The sequence below is a fragment of the Botrytis deweyae genome (genome assembly GCF_014898535.1).
Source record: "Botrytis deweyae strain B1 chromosome Unknown BDEW_006, whole genome shotgun sequence".
Lineage (NCBI taxonomy): Eukaryota > Fungi > Ascomycota > Leotiomycetes > Helotiales > Sclerotiniaceae > Botrytis > Botrytis deweyae.
The window spans coordinates 72,888-88,153 of record NW_024066213.1 but is presented as its reverse complement, the minus strand read 5'-3'; the positions used below and the strand labels follow the sequence as shown (position 1 = coordinate 88,153).

The following is a 15,266-nucleotide window of genomic DNA, read 5'->3' as shown; positions in this document are numbered from 1 at the left end:
CAGTATCATATCTAACCAATTAAAAATATAGGGCGTGCGGTATGTTGATTAGTTAATATAAAGGTGGCGGCTGACTGTATCCAACTGTTGGTATCACATATCATATCACCATCTCATCTACGCGGGTCCCGGTTACACTAACAAAGCTCGCAAAAAGTTGACAAGTGCTTGAATTAATACTGCTAAATATTGGATTACTCATTATATAAGATGCAATTTGGGTAAAAGATTATGAAAGTATCCCATAGTGTGTTTAATCACTGCCGGAATCCGAACTTTCAACCACTTCTGTTCATTTATTCAGAGTGTTATTTTGATGGTCGATGCGACGCTGGGTACACCTGCAGAAGTCATGGCCCAGAACATCCAGTATCCTGGGAGTGCAATTCCTGCATCATTAGGGATGGTAAAGGTGTAAGTGTTGCCACTTGTTGTAACAGGTGTGAGGGGAATACGTCGTTGATCGGTGTTGACAGTATGGGTTGCTGATCCGAATCGAGTGATTGAGAAACTGGTTACAGCGGTGTCGGTAACGATTGTGAGTGTTCCACCGATGGCAACGGTAGAAGTGGCTGAGGAGATGACGGGCCTCGTAGCGGCGGTTCCATCGGCGTTGAAAAGATATGCTGGACTGTATATTTGTGCATCGGCGTGGTTTGTGGCACAGCTGGATCCACACAATCCTCCACCTCCCGTGAAAACTCTTCCGTCGAGCATTAGAAGGGCCATACTGTGGTATGTTCTTGGGATGGCATGAGGAGGTAAGATTGTGAAATTTTGTGTTGTGGGATCCCACAATTCCGGTGTCAACACTGCATCTGTGTCTGTGAATGGAACTGCATATGGTTGGCCTCCTATCACAAAGATCTTTCCGTTTGGTAGTACGACGCCGTTTGCGAAAGCTCGTTTGTATGTCATTGATGTCAGAGTTTGGACTGTAGGATTAACGTTAGGACTTCCGATTGTGATCAGATGAACACTGTTAGTCGCAGCCGAATTCTGATAGCTGGGAGATCCACCGGCTGTGAAGATCTTTCCGGCGACTGCATCATACATGACTGCATTTCCACACATGGAGTCTGGATCGGATGCGCGAAGTCCTGCAGCGACTTGAGATCCAGTACCAGTCGTTCCGTACCAGTTCATCGCTTTACTTGGACCGGCTTGGAATACAGATCCATTCTTCCAAGCAAACAACCATGCATGGTTATCGGTACGGAAGGCACCTTGTGCATCAGCAGTGAGCATTGGTTTGACTGGGCAGCCTGATAGTAGGGACCATGTGTTGGTTTTTGGATCATAAATCTCTCCATTCTTTCCACCATAGCCACCACTCCAAGATCCGCCGATGTTGAAAACCTTTCCTGTTGATGTTGTAGTGGTCGATTGGTAACCGCGAGGAACTTTCATAACGGGTCCTGTTACCCACTGATCGGTAGCAGAGTCGTATATGCTCGTCTTGTTTGCGGTATCTCCTCCTGTGACAATAGCGCGTCCATCAAACATCAAAGACATACCAGGGCAGAACATGTCATGCTGGGTGTTAGAAACATTCGCTGAAGATATGGCACCGGTTGTAGGGTTGTACACTGCTGAAATAGTGTAGCCATGCAGACCTATTTGAAAAGCCAGGGGACTGTATGCTGCATAAGTCCATATGTTTCCTGTGGAATACTCGATAAAACCAGCAACTGGAACAAGTGGCATGTTAATCACTGGACCCCATTCTCCCAAGCCCCCAACAGCAGTTGGGGCAATTGAGAAACCGAATTCTGCTGCGTTGGTCCAACTACCACGATTTCCAGCTTCAGTGGTAGCATTCAAGCGAAAATATCGAGCTTGTGTATTTGCAAACCCTACAGTCTTCTTGGTAGCGTCGTCTTGAAAAGTGGAAGTCGCAACCGTTGACCAAGTCTCGTTGTCTGTACTGACAGCCAATGAGTAGTCACCGATATTTCCATTGCGTTTACCATCTTGTCTTGGTGTATAGGTAAAGGCATTGAGAACTTGTGCTGAGCCGGTGTCAAGGTATATTATGTGTGGCAAGGGAACAAGATCAGGGCTATATTCGCTATGCCAGAATGTGCTGGAGTTTCCATCAACAGCATAGGAAGCTGGATTTGTAGCTTGGGAACTCGATACCCCAATGCTCATTGCTGCTTGCACAGTGTGCGCCACTGGCAGCAAGAGGAAGGACCATATTGCGAGCATATTGGCTCTTGGAAGGTACAGTGCAATATTTCTGAGGACAAAACCTATGGGCTGTCAGTAAGATCTACACTTTATTGTCGGAATTGGGTAAATGACTTACAATGAAGTTACTCAAGTAAAACAGCCTGATCTGAAACTACATGATCGTCGTTCTCATTCTTTAATAGTAGCACGAAGTGGGGTAGTAAAATAAGCTAACCTCCGCATCTTGAAGGCGATGAGATAGATATCAGGGGCCCCTGTAACGGCGGCGTTGCCCGCACAAGCTTATCGATATAGGATTTCAAGAACCCCCATTTTTATCCCGTGTAATAAAAAACATTCTCAAATTCCCATGTCTGAAGGTAGATACGCGAGTGGTTAATCTGTATATAAGCTCGGAACACAAGACACTTTAGCGCGGCTCTCGTCTATCTCCATGCAGACTTTGATTGAAAAGGAAGCTCTCAGCTTGGGAAACTTGCTTGTAGAAAAAGCCAATGTGCCATCGCAATACTGTGAGCGAATCATATTGTTGCTTACCCAAACCGTTTACGGCCGTGAGACTCTTGGTTGCCAATAAGATCCTTGATCACATGCCTCTAGGTGGCATCAAACCTGGTGGCTTCTTCTTCAATACACATTTGTTGAACAGATTCCTGGCCATTGGTTCAATTTTACAATTGACTGTTATCATGCAGCTGATTACTACCAAATAATGCACTCAGTCTAGTCTTGGCAGGTCCCAGGATTTGTTTATCGGTAGTAGCAGATGTGTCAAATATACGCCAACCGAATGGTTCGACGCCACAATAACAAATCTTCACCTGTGCCTCCTAATACGATACCGACACATGCATAAAATGGGCAGCTTTTCTCAGTTGTCCTCCCTATTCAGGAGATAAATCCGAATTCACTGAGAACTCTGCTGGCATCAGCTGGAATCTGACTGAAGATTGCTGACAACCATAACAAATTTGACGATCTATAGGTTGTCATGGTGCAAATTCTTACCACGAGGGACTCGTTGGAGAAATGATCGACATCGATATCCAGGGAAGTTGATTACTGCTTTGCAACTATTGATGTATTTATTGAATTGTGCAGAAGCCCGGAGGGAATACTGCAATTTTTTGAATTGTGGTGTACGACTTCTGAAGAAACGGCATCAGGCGGTCGTCTTCCGGAAGCCTAGACTGAGGCAACATGCATCCTCCATTTATTGAACCAATAAGGAAACGATAACAGAACAACTCGTGTTTTATACAATCATGGAGTATGAAGAAATCGCAGACATAAAGTCCATGATCTCGATGGCGGGCAGCCAGCTGGCCATGGATCTTGTTAGGCTGCCAGAGAGGAAAACTTTGCATATTGCCCAGCTGGCGATAGACTTTGACCTGCTGCATTGAGACTCGTCCACATATTTATATTGGAAATCCCACAGTGTCCAAGATGAACCCCAGTCTGCCCCGCTAAGATCCCGAAGTCCACTCTAAACATAATAATCTGGGAGCGTCGTAAAGAGTGTAATTTTTGAGAGCATCGCATGCAAGCGATGTGCGTTGTCCGAAATCTAGCAAGTCAACTTGCAGACATAGCACTGTATCTGCCTCTTCTTAGTTCCGCAATCATTTATCGTTGATTCGGAGGGATAGGAGATCTTAAGCTGGAGCCTGGGGGTCAATGTCACAGCCTCAACTCCGTTGCAGTATCTTAAACCATAAGATTCGGGGTGTCCGTTCAGTTCATGTCCGATAACGCTATTCAGATACAACTAAACTTGGCATCCATTTGGTAAATGAGGCGACCAGAGAGAGACCCATTGGAATATTCATAGATTAGGGTTGCTAGGATTATGCTTAAAGAACTAGTCGCCGATTCGATACTAAGTAAAATACGAGAACAGGTTTAAAGTAAAGAGAAGTTCTTTTCACTGGTATTGTTTCTTCATTTGAGCGGGCTCAAAAGCGCGGTGAAACCAGGAATAGAAGGCAAGGACGTAGAAGTTTATGTGATTGGTACTGTCGAAGTCGCAGACCTAGATAAAGTAAATGATGATAATGAGGTTTCCATCGAGAAAGTTGATGAAACGAAGTTGTCGAATTGGTGCTGGCAATCATAAGCTTTCAATTGCTCATGGTAGTAGGGGTGGAAAGAGTTGTAATTTCCATCCAAGTCAAGACCAATGAATTCGTTCCAAAGCTAGAAGTGTAAACAGTGACCGATACTAATAAAGTGGTGGATGTAAAAACACTTGTGGTACAATCAGAGACTGCAGGCGAAACGATAGCAAAGCCAAATATTGCCGCGTTTATGATGGCATAGGCTTCGTATTTTCTTTAATAATCAAAATTACAACCAAGAAGTATTCTGGTTGTTTACATTCTCTTTTGAAATTATTTCGTGTTAGTCTAAATTTTCCTCATGGAACAAATGCTGCTTTGTCTTGTTTCAACCACTAAGCTGAGTGATGTGGCAATATGGCCCAGTGATATCGCAACAAAGTTGCTTCACGATTATCCCAAACAAACCCTTCGCGGCGAAGAAAGAAAGTGGAACAATTGATTGCAAAGAGCATTCTCACTACAGGCTTGAAAGATGAACTTGGAACAGTATTTTCAACCGGTCTGATGAGAAGTTTTCTCTGTGACCTTGCTACTATGGAGTGCAATTGTAATAACTGTCATCGAATTTATGAAACTAAACATCTCTTAGACTTTAGCCTGTTCTGAGACTCGATAGCAGGTTTGAAATTGATAAAAAATAATAATGCCACTTGACATCATACTGTATGACAGGCAAATGAACTATGGCATGTAAGAGCAAAGAAGTTGTGATAAAAAGAGTCGAAGTGAATTTGAGCTTGATGGAGACCAGCATCATCTGGAAATCTGCTTATAATTGAAGACAAATGAAATTCGCTATGGGACTTGGCAGTGAATGGATGGTCTAAGGAAATGGCCTTAGTTGACCCTTATCAGATCGCGGTGTTGACTTGGCCGTAGGTTCAGAGGATCGAGATCTGGACCGAAACGGCCAAATCTGGGCAAGTCCCATAGCTTATCAAATTGGGAAGTTGACTACATTGAGGACGGCCCTTGAAGTTCGGGATATCGAAATCTTTGGTTTAGACGCGGTCAGGCGTTGAAATCTTGTGGATTGTAAATTTCAGCTGAGAAAGCTAGGGACTGCCTTCTCAAGATATCTCAATCGACCCATTCTTTAGGTAACTGTTGCCTTTGATGTGCGCAGGGTCTGGGGGGCTGAAAACATGCGCGTGCAATGGGTTTTGGTGGCACTACATGCAGCGGTGTAGAAAAGCTAGATATGCACCCGGAAAAGGAAGAACAAACCCGCATCACTTGGACTTTCCAACAGTAAAAACCCTTCGAACTTTTTAGAATGAATACCTTTTAAGTTGATAAAGATCCCCTTCTAGAACCGAATCCCGCTCATATTGGAAGAGAGCAGTTCCAATACAGTCAACTTGCACAGAGGGAAAGCTACTGCACAAGATAATCTCCATTGAACTTTTGGCGTTTGTAACACCAAACTGTAGAACAAAACGTAAATGCCATTCCACTAAACGGAGGAATTGTCCACAACTGAGGATGGTCGTAATAGAAACTCACCCAGTCCTTTTACATGTACATATCTTCGTAATTTGGCCGCCCCAAACATACTAGGTGCATCTCTCTCTCTCTCTCTCTCTCTCTCTCTCTTCTTATCCCTCACGCGCTTTCAGTTTTTTCTGCCATGATATATCTAGTCGTCGCAATATCTCCAGGCTAAATGATATATACTATTTATGAGAAGATGAGAGTCAAGATTACTAAAAGGTGTTTATCACTGAGAGAAAGACGTATTGCGAGTCGTGCGAGTCGTAACAAGTGGAAGAAGTTCGAAATTTGAGGTTTGTTTTGTTTCTTTAACAAATTTTGTTCTTCTGCCGGGCCTGGGTAAAGTCCGGCCATTTACTGAGACCGATAACGCGTATTTGAACAATACTCCAAAAATAGATTTTCACCTAATTAAAAAAGAAATTTTAGAATCTATATAATATATTTATAAAGATTTTATTTTATATAATAGAATTCAATCTTATTGAAGACTTTTTATATAAAAAATTATATTATTGAATAATCCTTAGAGTTAGCTTTATTTATTTAATTTTAAAATTTATTTTGAAATTATTTATAGAAAATATACTGATATTTAAAATCTTTTTTTAAATAGTTTTTCTTATAATGTATAAATTACTTTAGAATAAATAAAAAAGCTTAATAAGAATTTTTATTTAAAGCTCAAGTACAAATTTATCTCACTTAAATGATATAACTAATATAACTTTAATTAAATTCTATAATATTAAAAAAAAAAAGTTGAATTCAGTATACAACCCTAAAAAGATTTATAAAATAAAAAAGAAAATAATACAATTATTAATTAAAGTTTAAGAAATCGATTAATATAATTACTTTTGAATTATCTCAAAAATTAAATTTTGTATTTAATTTTAACTACTTTTATTATACTCAAATTCAAATTAGAAATCTGTTTTATATTAATACCTTAATTATTAGAATAAATAACTAATCAAATCTCGAATAATATTATTAATATTAAACAGAATTCTTTAATTTAGTATATAACCTTTAAGGAATTAATAAAATAAAAAGAAAAGTGTTAATATCACCATAAGGATAGTGAAGTAATATAATACTAATAATTTATATTATTATAATATTGCTTTTTAGATTCTAAAAGCTAAAGGCTATAAATATATATATTATAGTGCAAGAACGCTAGTGTATGTGCTAGTGTGATTAGTTATATGATTCCTATCCTAATACTGGCAATTCTCTAAAATTATTATATTATATCTTTTTTAGTTAATGTTCCTTTTTTAATATAACCATTTATACCATTAATCTTTTTCAACTTATTTTGTAACCTTAATCTTTATAGTATTATTATCGATTAAATCCTTTAGAACTTGATGCAACTTAGATTTAGTTATTGTATTTATTAAATTAGATTTTTTATTAATTTATTTAATTTTTATAATCTCTCGTTTCTTATATACCTTTTGAATTACTATTATATCAATTATTAATCTCTTTTCAATAATTATATTAAGTTTTATAAGATAGTTATATAATAACCTTAAATTAGTATATATAATTAATAATATCTTATAATTTAAAAAGATCTTATTAAGAGTACCTTTAATTGCTATACTAATATCAAAATCCAAAATTATATTATAAAGCTCTAATACTAGTATACTTTTAATAACTTTTTTACACTTAATTAACAACTAATAAATAATATTAATTTTATCGAATTTATTTATTAAAACAATAATATATCCAATTTAGAAAAACAAATCTTTATTATTAACAAAGAATGTATCTGTAAATATAATCAATTTGAAAGAATCTATATTAAGTAAAACAAATTATAATCCTTTCTTTAAATTATTGATTTACCATTAAATATATTTATTGAAAGTATTAATATCTTCCTCTTTTAAATTGATTATTTATACAATATATAACAAATTAAAAACTATCTTTAATTAATATATAATTACTATATATATTTCTCGAGTATATTATATAATATACTAATCTTTTATTATTACTAACTTTTTAAGCTTACTATATATACCTTATATATTAAATAATTCTGATTTAATTAAATAAAGGTTTTCATATTTTTTTTTAATTAAAATAGATTATATTATTATCCCACTAAATAATCAGATTATTATTAAACTTGAATAGTGTATCTGGTGTAAATGTCTCATACTCTTTTACTATAAATTTAGCATTTTTGAGCTCAATTTACTTACAATCTATAAATACTTTATTAACTATGATAAATATATTATCTATTTGTAATCCAATAATACCAAATACTATATTGTTTTTAGTTATATGTAACAAATATGGATTGTAAATTGATTATATTATTTTGAAAATATTAATATAATATTTATAATAAATACTAAACCAATAATTTCCTATTTTTGGAATATTATATAATAATTATATAACTTATAAGATAAAGCTCTTTAAAATATCCATTTCCAATAATAATCGAGTATAAAACTTCCGAATTAAATTCAATATCAATTATATATATATTTATATAATATCGCGAATATTTATAGTTATTTCGTTTTTGAATAATATAGTTATTATTATTAGTATAATATATTAGCTAATATATTATATTATAAGTAATTATATTAAAACAATATTTTTTCCTTAATCTTTCTATATTTGTATAATTAATCAAGATTTAGAAAATGTTTTATTAGTTTTTTCATTTTTAATTTTATTAACAAAACAAAAGTTAAAAATCCTTATATTTATAGAAATATTTGTAATCTTTATAAATTGGAAAATACTGTTTTCTATAAATCTATTAATCTTTTTTTATCTTAATTTTATAAAAATTATTGATGGTGGGGTATTAATAAATATTATATAGTATTCAATATATTATATATCATTAAATTTATTTTTCTTTAATAGAAAAATCAATAAATCCAATAAATATTCTATAAATTCAATATTTTTTTCTTTTATAAAAAATATTATTTATATTAGAATTACTATTTGAAAAATTTATTGTTATTAAGATTAGGGATTCCTGGATATATTCAAAAGGGTCTCCTCTAGATTTCTATTCCTGGTAATAGTTAGTAAAGAAGTGGATATAACTTTATTAGATTTTGGTAAAATTGTTATACTTACATTAAATATAGTAAATTGTTTTTGTTACATTAATTTAACTTGTATAAATAATATTTATAGTAATTCGATAGGTAATTGGAACTAATTCTGAAACTAATTTTATACATCCTCTATATAAGATTTAATCTAAATAATATGAAATTTCATTAATTTACTTAATAGTTGTATTATATATATTTTATCTTTTATATTTAATAAATAATATAATTCTATTTATTTTTTATATTTTTTTTATATTTAAATCTGTTGAAAGGTGTGGTTCACATAATCATGGAGTAGGGGGAGCTAGCCTCAATTAGTACTAGTAAAAGCTCTGTCCTATACAGAGCTCTTTCTCTTAGAAGTTGTAGAACAAACTTAGTATATTAATCCTTCTAATATTATTACTTTCTATTCTATACTTTCTATTTTATTCCCTATAGAGAGTTATACTTAAAACAGGTTATAAGCTTAGGTTTATATCTAAATTAGAAATTATTAATAGAAAGGAATATATAGAGGTGTAAAAAAGAAAGCAAAGGTCTATATAATTAAGAAAAAGGCAGAGGCTTATATAATAAAAAGAATAAGTTGTAAAGATGCAAAAAAAAAGCAAAAGTTTAAATCAAATCAAAAAGAGTTATAGTAAAGGCTTTTTATTAACAAAAAATTGTAGTAGAGGCTCTTTATTAATACAAAATCAAAAACTCCCGAAAAAAACATATTTATTCTGTATAAAAACTCAAATTATATTAAAGAAGAAAGTAAATTAATATTTTTATTTTGTAATATACTAAAATTAAAATCAATAATAATATCTATAATTATAGGAAATAATTCTGATAATAGAAAACTAAAGATCCTAATATTAAATAGAAAGAATTGACATTATTGATTTAAGATAATAAAGCTATATTTTATTAAGAAAAGATAGGGTTATATTATTACAAATAATATGGCTACTTATAGAATACTCTATGCAAATTCCATTAAATTAATAAATATAATATACAGAATAAAGAAAGCTCAAGCTAATATAAAGCTCTTTGTTGTTTAATATATTAGTAATATAGATAATAAATTTATTGAAAATATTATAAAATTTAGTAATAAATAAACCAAACTAAAAGCAAAATATAAACACATTATTTTTTAAAAATTACAAAACAAGTTTATACAATTGATAATATAGAAGCTAAAGAAGGGTACTATAATCGAAAAAGATTAAAGTAAAATATACTTAATTCAAAAAAAGATAATTAAAGTAAAAGTAGTATAAAAGGATTTGTTAATTAAAGATATTATTCTAGAATTTTTTATTTAAGAATTGCTAGAGTACTTCAATATCACTATCAAAGCAATTAACACCTAAAACCTTGACTTCACAATTAAGTTTGAAAAGATTCAAGTTATAAACAAAACGACTACTCTTAGGAATACTTTTACAATAAATAAGAATAAAGATACAAGTATGATAATAATCACACAAAACTATTAAGATTATAAATAATACAATGGAGGCCATCACTGAAATTTTGAAAGAAAACCCCACAATTCAAGTAAAGGAAAAGAATACTTCTATTATAATAACTCAAACCATATTACACAAGACTATCCACATAAAAAAGATATCCAGACTTATATTAAAAACAATCCGATTAAGAAGTTATTATTCCCTTTGAAATATTAAATAAGCTCAAATTGAAAAAGCCACAAATCTTCCCCTAACAATCTAACCTTCCGCTCCGCACACAATCATAATTATATTACAATTGAAACCTTAAACAAAAAAGAATTTTATTATTATTTAAATAAATTTATACATATGTCCTTCCATAACAATATCAGAGAATAGATTATAGATACCAATTACTTATTATATATAACTAATCAATTCTATTTTTTATTTAGCTTAAAATTGCTTTTTAGGTTAAAATAAATAAAGATTGGAAGGGAAAAATTGATTATAAAAAAGTATGGAATGGTAGAAATAAAATAAAATAAAAGGGTATATAAATTAAAGATATTATATATTCCAGAATTAGGAGCAAATTTATTATTTACAAGATTATTTTATAGGAAATTTAATACCAAAAAAGTCTTTAATAACAAGAAAATATATTTTTATAGAAATAGGAAAATTCTATTATCTACAAACAATTTTTATAGAATTTATGTAATTGCGAATACTATTACTAGTAATTTTGATATTATACTTTCAGCTATAAAGAAAGATAAGGAAGTTTTATTAGAAATTAAGAATATTGTTTATAATAAAAATAAAATAGATAAAATAAATATCTAATAATAAAATCATCTAAATTGATACTAATTATAACATTATTGCTTTAGATATATAGAATATAAAGTCTTAAATAAACTATATCTAGTTACAACCCTAAAGAAAGATATCAAGCTATTTACAAACTTAGAATTTTATAAAGTATATACAATGATAAAAATAAAAAAGCACTATAATATAATTTTTTTAAAATACAAAAAGCAATTATTAATTCTTATATCACTAAATATATCAGAATTATTTTTAATATTATTCTAAAAGAAATAATACTTTATAAAAATGATTTATAACTAGATAAGAAAGATTTAGGTAATATACTTGGAAAAGAAAAATAATATTATTAAAAAACTAAAGAAGTAAAGAATTAATATAAAACAAAAAAATAAATTTCTAATTAAAACAATACATACTAATAATACTTTAAAGATCGAGAAAGTATTATAGAAGTAATAAAACAAATTAGATATACAACAATAATTGATGTATATATACATCTCAAATTAAAATAATATAATTAAATAAACAATTTAAATTATTCAATTGAATATTTGTACAATACTTAAAGACTCAGTAATACCAATTGAATTCTAGGATTATATAGTAAAGGCAGATGTATATATTAGAAACAGAACATATATAGAATTATAAATAAATAAATTTAAAGTTAAACAAAGATATAAAGAAATATCTACTAATTAATAATAGGATATAATTATATAAGCAAAGAAAAAGCAAATATCACCATATAAAATATAAACTGGAATAATATTATTAATAGCATACATTAAGATATAAAGATCAAAATACTACTCTCATATTAATTCAGCATTTTATCCCAATAATATTTACCGAGACAAGCTAATGAATAGAGTAAAAATAAATATGTTTATTAAATATAATAATCATATTATAAAATAATTATGAATATATATTCCTAATAGATATATAATAATAAAGATAAGTAATTATATATTCTTTAAAGATTTATTAGAAGGTAAGATAAATCTGAAACTATGCTTTACTACTTCAAAGGGAGAATTTGTAGAAGGATAGGGAGTATAGAATATTTTATCGAAACAATAACCAATAAGAAGACCTTACAAAACTACAATTGAAACTGTAAATATAGTATTTATAGAATCTATAATTACCAAGCCAATTGAATATAATTTAGAAAATAAAGTCCCAAATCTCACTGAAATATTCATACTAGGATTAGTAATTACTTTATAAATTGTTATTCTATACATAATATAATTATTAAATATCAATCTAATAAATATGATTATGGAGATTGAAGAGAATATCGAATTAGTAATAAAAAAGAGATCAAGAGAACAAGATAATGAAATTGATTTTCAAAATACTAAATGTTTATATACATTCCTCATTATTATTATAAACTTGAAATTGGATTAAGAGTTCTTTATAGAATAATAAAGTAAAGACTATGTATTTATTTTAAAGATAATTATTATAAATGTAATAATAAAAAATATACTAATCTCGAAAATATATAGAGAGGCAATAAGCAATTCAACCTATAGTGAATAATAATAAATAACTATTAATTAGAAGATTAAGGAATTAGAAAAGAATAAGACATAGCAATAAATCTATAATGATAGAATAAACAATTTAATTAGTACAAAATGAGTATTCATAACAAAACTGAATATAAATAGATTATTGGAATAATTCAAAGCTAAACTAATAGCAAAAAGTTTTATACAAAAATACAAAATTGACTTTTTCAATATATTTATATCTATAATATAATCAATAATAGTTTATTTATTTCTATCAATTATAATATTACAAAACCTTAAGATATATTATTTCAATATAAAGAATATATTCACTGAAATAAAGCTAAAAAAAAAGATATTCTTATTTATATTATAAGAAATTAATATTAAATAAAATATATTCTTAAAGTTCTTTATAATCTGTATAGATTAAAGCAAATAGTTTGTAATTAGAATAATCTTATAAAGAAATAACTTATTGAATAGAATTTTATACAAAGTTTAACTAATCCATACTTGTTTACTTATTCTAACAAAGAAATTATAATATTATTATATATAAATAATCTTTTTATTGCAATATAGAATTTAGATAATATATTATAATTTAATAAGCAATTTATTTCTATTTTCAATACCAAAAATCTAAGAGAAATCGAAAACTCAAAGCTTTTAGGCATAAGAATTACTAGAGATAGGAAGAACAGAACTCTATATATTGATTAAAAACAATATTTCGAAAAAATATTAAGTAAATATAAATTTATAAAAGGAATATTTAGATTTATTTTAATATTAATAAATAATTATAAAGTATTTTAATCAATTTGAAAGAATAATAAATAAGTAAATCCTATCAAATATAATTATATAATTAAAGAATTGATGTATATAATAGTATATTCAAAACCCAATATAGTCTTTAGCCTAAAAAAGCTTAATTAATATATAAAAAATTTAATAAAATTCTATATAAATCAATTACAAAAAGTAATATACTATTTACAAATAATAATCAATTATAAGCTATATTTCGGATTAAAGGGAGTTCAAAATCTAGTAATCTACTCTAATACAGATTATACTAGCAATATAATTAATAGAAAAAATATATTAAAAGTAATCACACTTTTAAAAAAAGAATTAATATTCTGAATAAATCGAAAGTAAAATTTTATATTAATGTTAATAACTAAATCAGAATATATAGCTTAATCAATTATAGCAAAACAGAACTAGTAACTAGCTTAAATACTTTGAGATATAGGATATAGGAAATTTATTATAGAAAATAAATCTACTATCAATATAAAGGGAGACAATTAAGAAACTATAGTTTTAATCAAAAATATATAATTAATTAATAAATTAAAATATATCAATATTATATATCACCATATACAGAATCTCAAGTAAAAAGGAAAGGTCAATATCAGTTATATTCCTACAAACAAAATAATAATAGATGAATTGATGAAATTATTAATTAAAAATGTATTTAAGAAATTTATAGAAATATTAAGAATAATAGATTACTATAATTAATTTAAGGGGAAGTATTGAAAGATATGATTCATATAATTATAAAATAGAGGGAACTAACCCCAATTAGTATTAATAAGAGCTTTGTCCTATATAGAGCTTTTCCTTTTGAAAATTATAGAATAGATTTAGTACACTAATCCTCCTAATACCATCACTTTCTACCCTATGCTTCCTATCTTATTCCCTGTAGAGAATTATACTTAAAACAAAATCTTTAAATTAATAGATAAATTATATAAAGCTATTATAAATAATCTATTTTATTAATTTAAAGTATTAAATACTTATTATATTATTTATAGCTTATAAATCTTATTTATTATTTTTCTAATTATTAATTGCTTTTATAGAATTATAAATATAGGTAGGTTAGATTTAAATATTTGTGGATATATTTTAAAAACTAGAAGTATTAGAATTAATTCATCTAATTCTATAATATTATTTATTATTTTTATAGTTATTTATAGTATTATTTTTTTATAATAAAACTATTAAGTTTATTAAAAATAATAATATATACTCTCTTAATAATTATATAATAATATTCAATTATACTAATTAATTAATATATTTTAACTAATACACTCTTTATTCTTATCAATATAATTATAGTATATTGAATGAATTCTTTACTTACAAAATTCTTTTTAATATTATGTATAATAAAATCTGGTGGATTGGTATAAATATTTATTTAGCATTTTCGAAACACATTGAAAGTATATTTCGCAATAACATTATCTAATTATTATACAATTTGGAATTATATTCCCTCATTAATAATATATAGAATAGAGTAAATGTCAATATATATTACATTTATTATAATTAAATAATTGAAATCAATATCATCTTGTAAATTGAATTTAAATTAATCCGATGATTTTTTATACTTTTAATAATGTTAATAAAATTTATTGAGCTTATTAATCTCGATTTTTGAGATAT

The 15,266-nt window shown here is 28.4% G+C and overlaps 1 protein-coding gene across 1 annotated transcript; it reads right to left on the bottom strand.

Annotated features, from left to right (window-relative positions):
- Positions 1-300: 300 nt before the first annotated feature.
- Positions 301-2,211, bottom strand: EAE98_003238 (uncharacterized protein; the record flags this gene model as incomplete). Its single annotated transcript, XM_038950858.1, has 1 exon — positions 301-2,211. One exon carries the CDS (start codon positions 2,209-2,211, stop codon positions 301-303), a length of 1,911 nt encoding a protein of 636 aa, XP_038812322.1.
- Between the last annotated feature and the right edge of the window lie 13,055 nt (positions 2,212-15,266).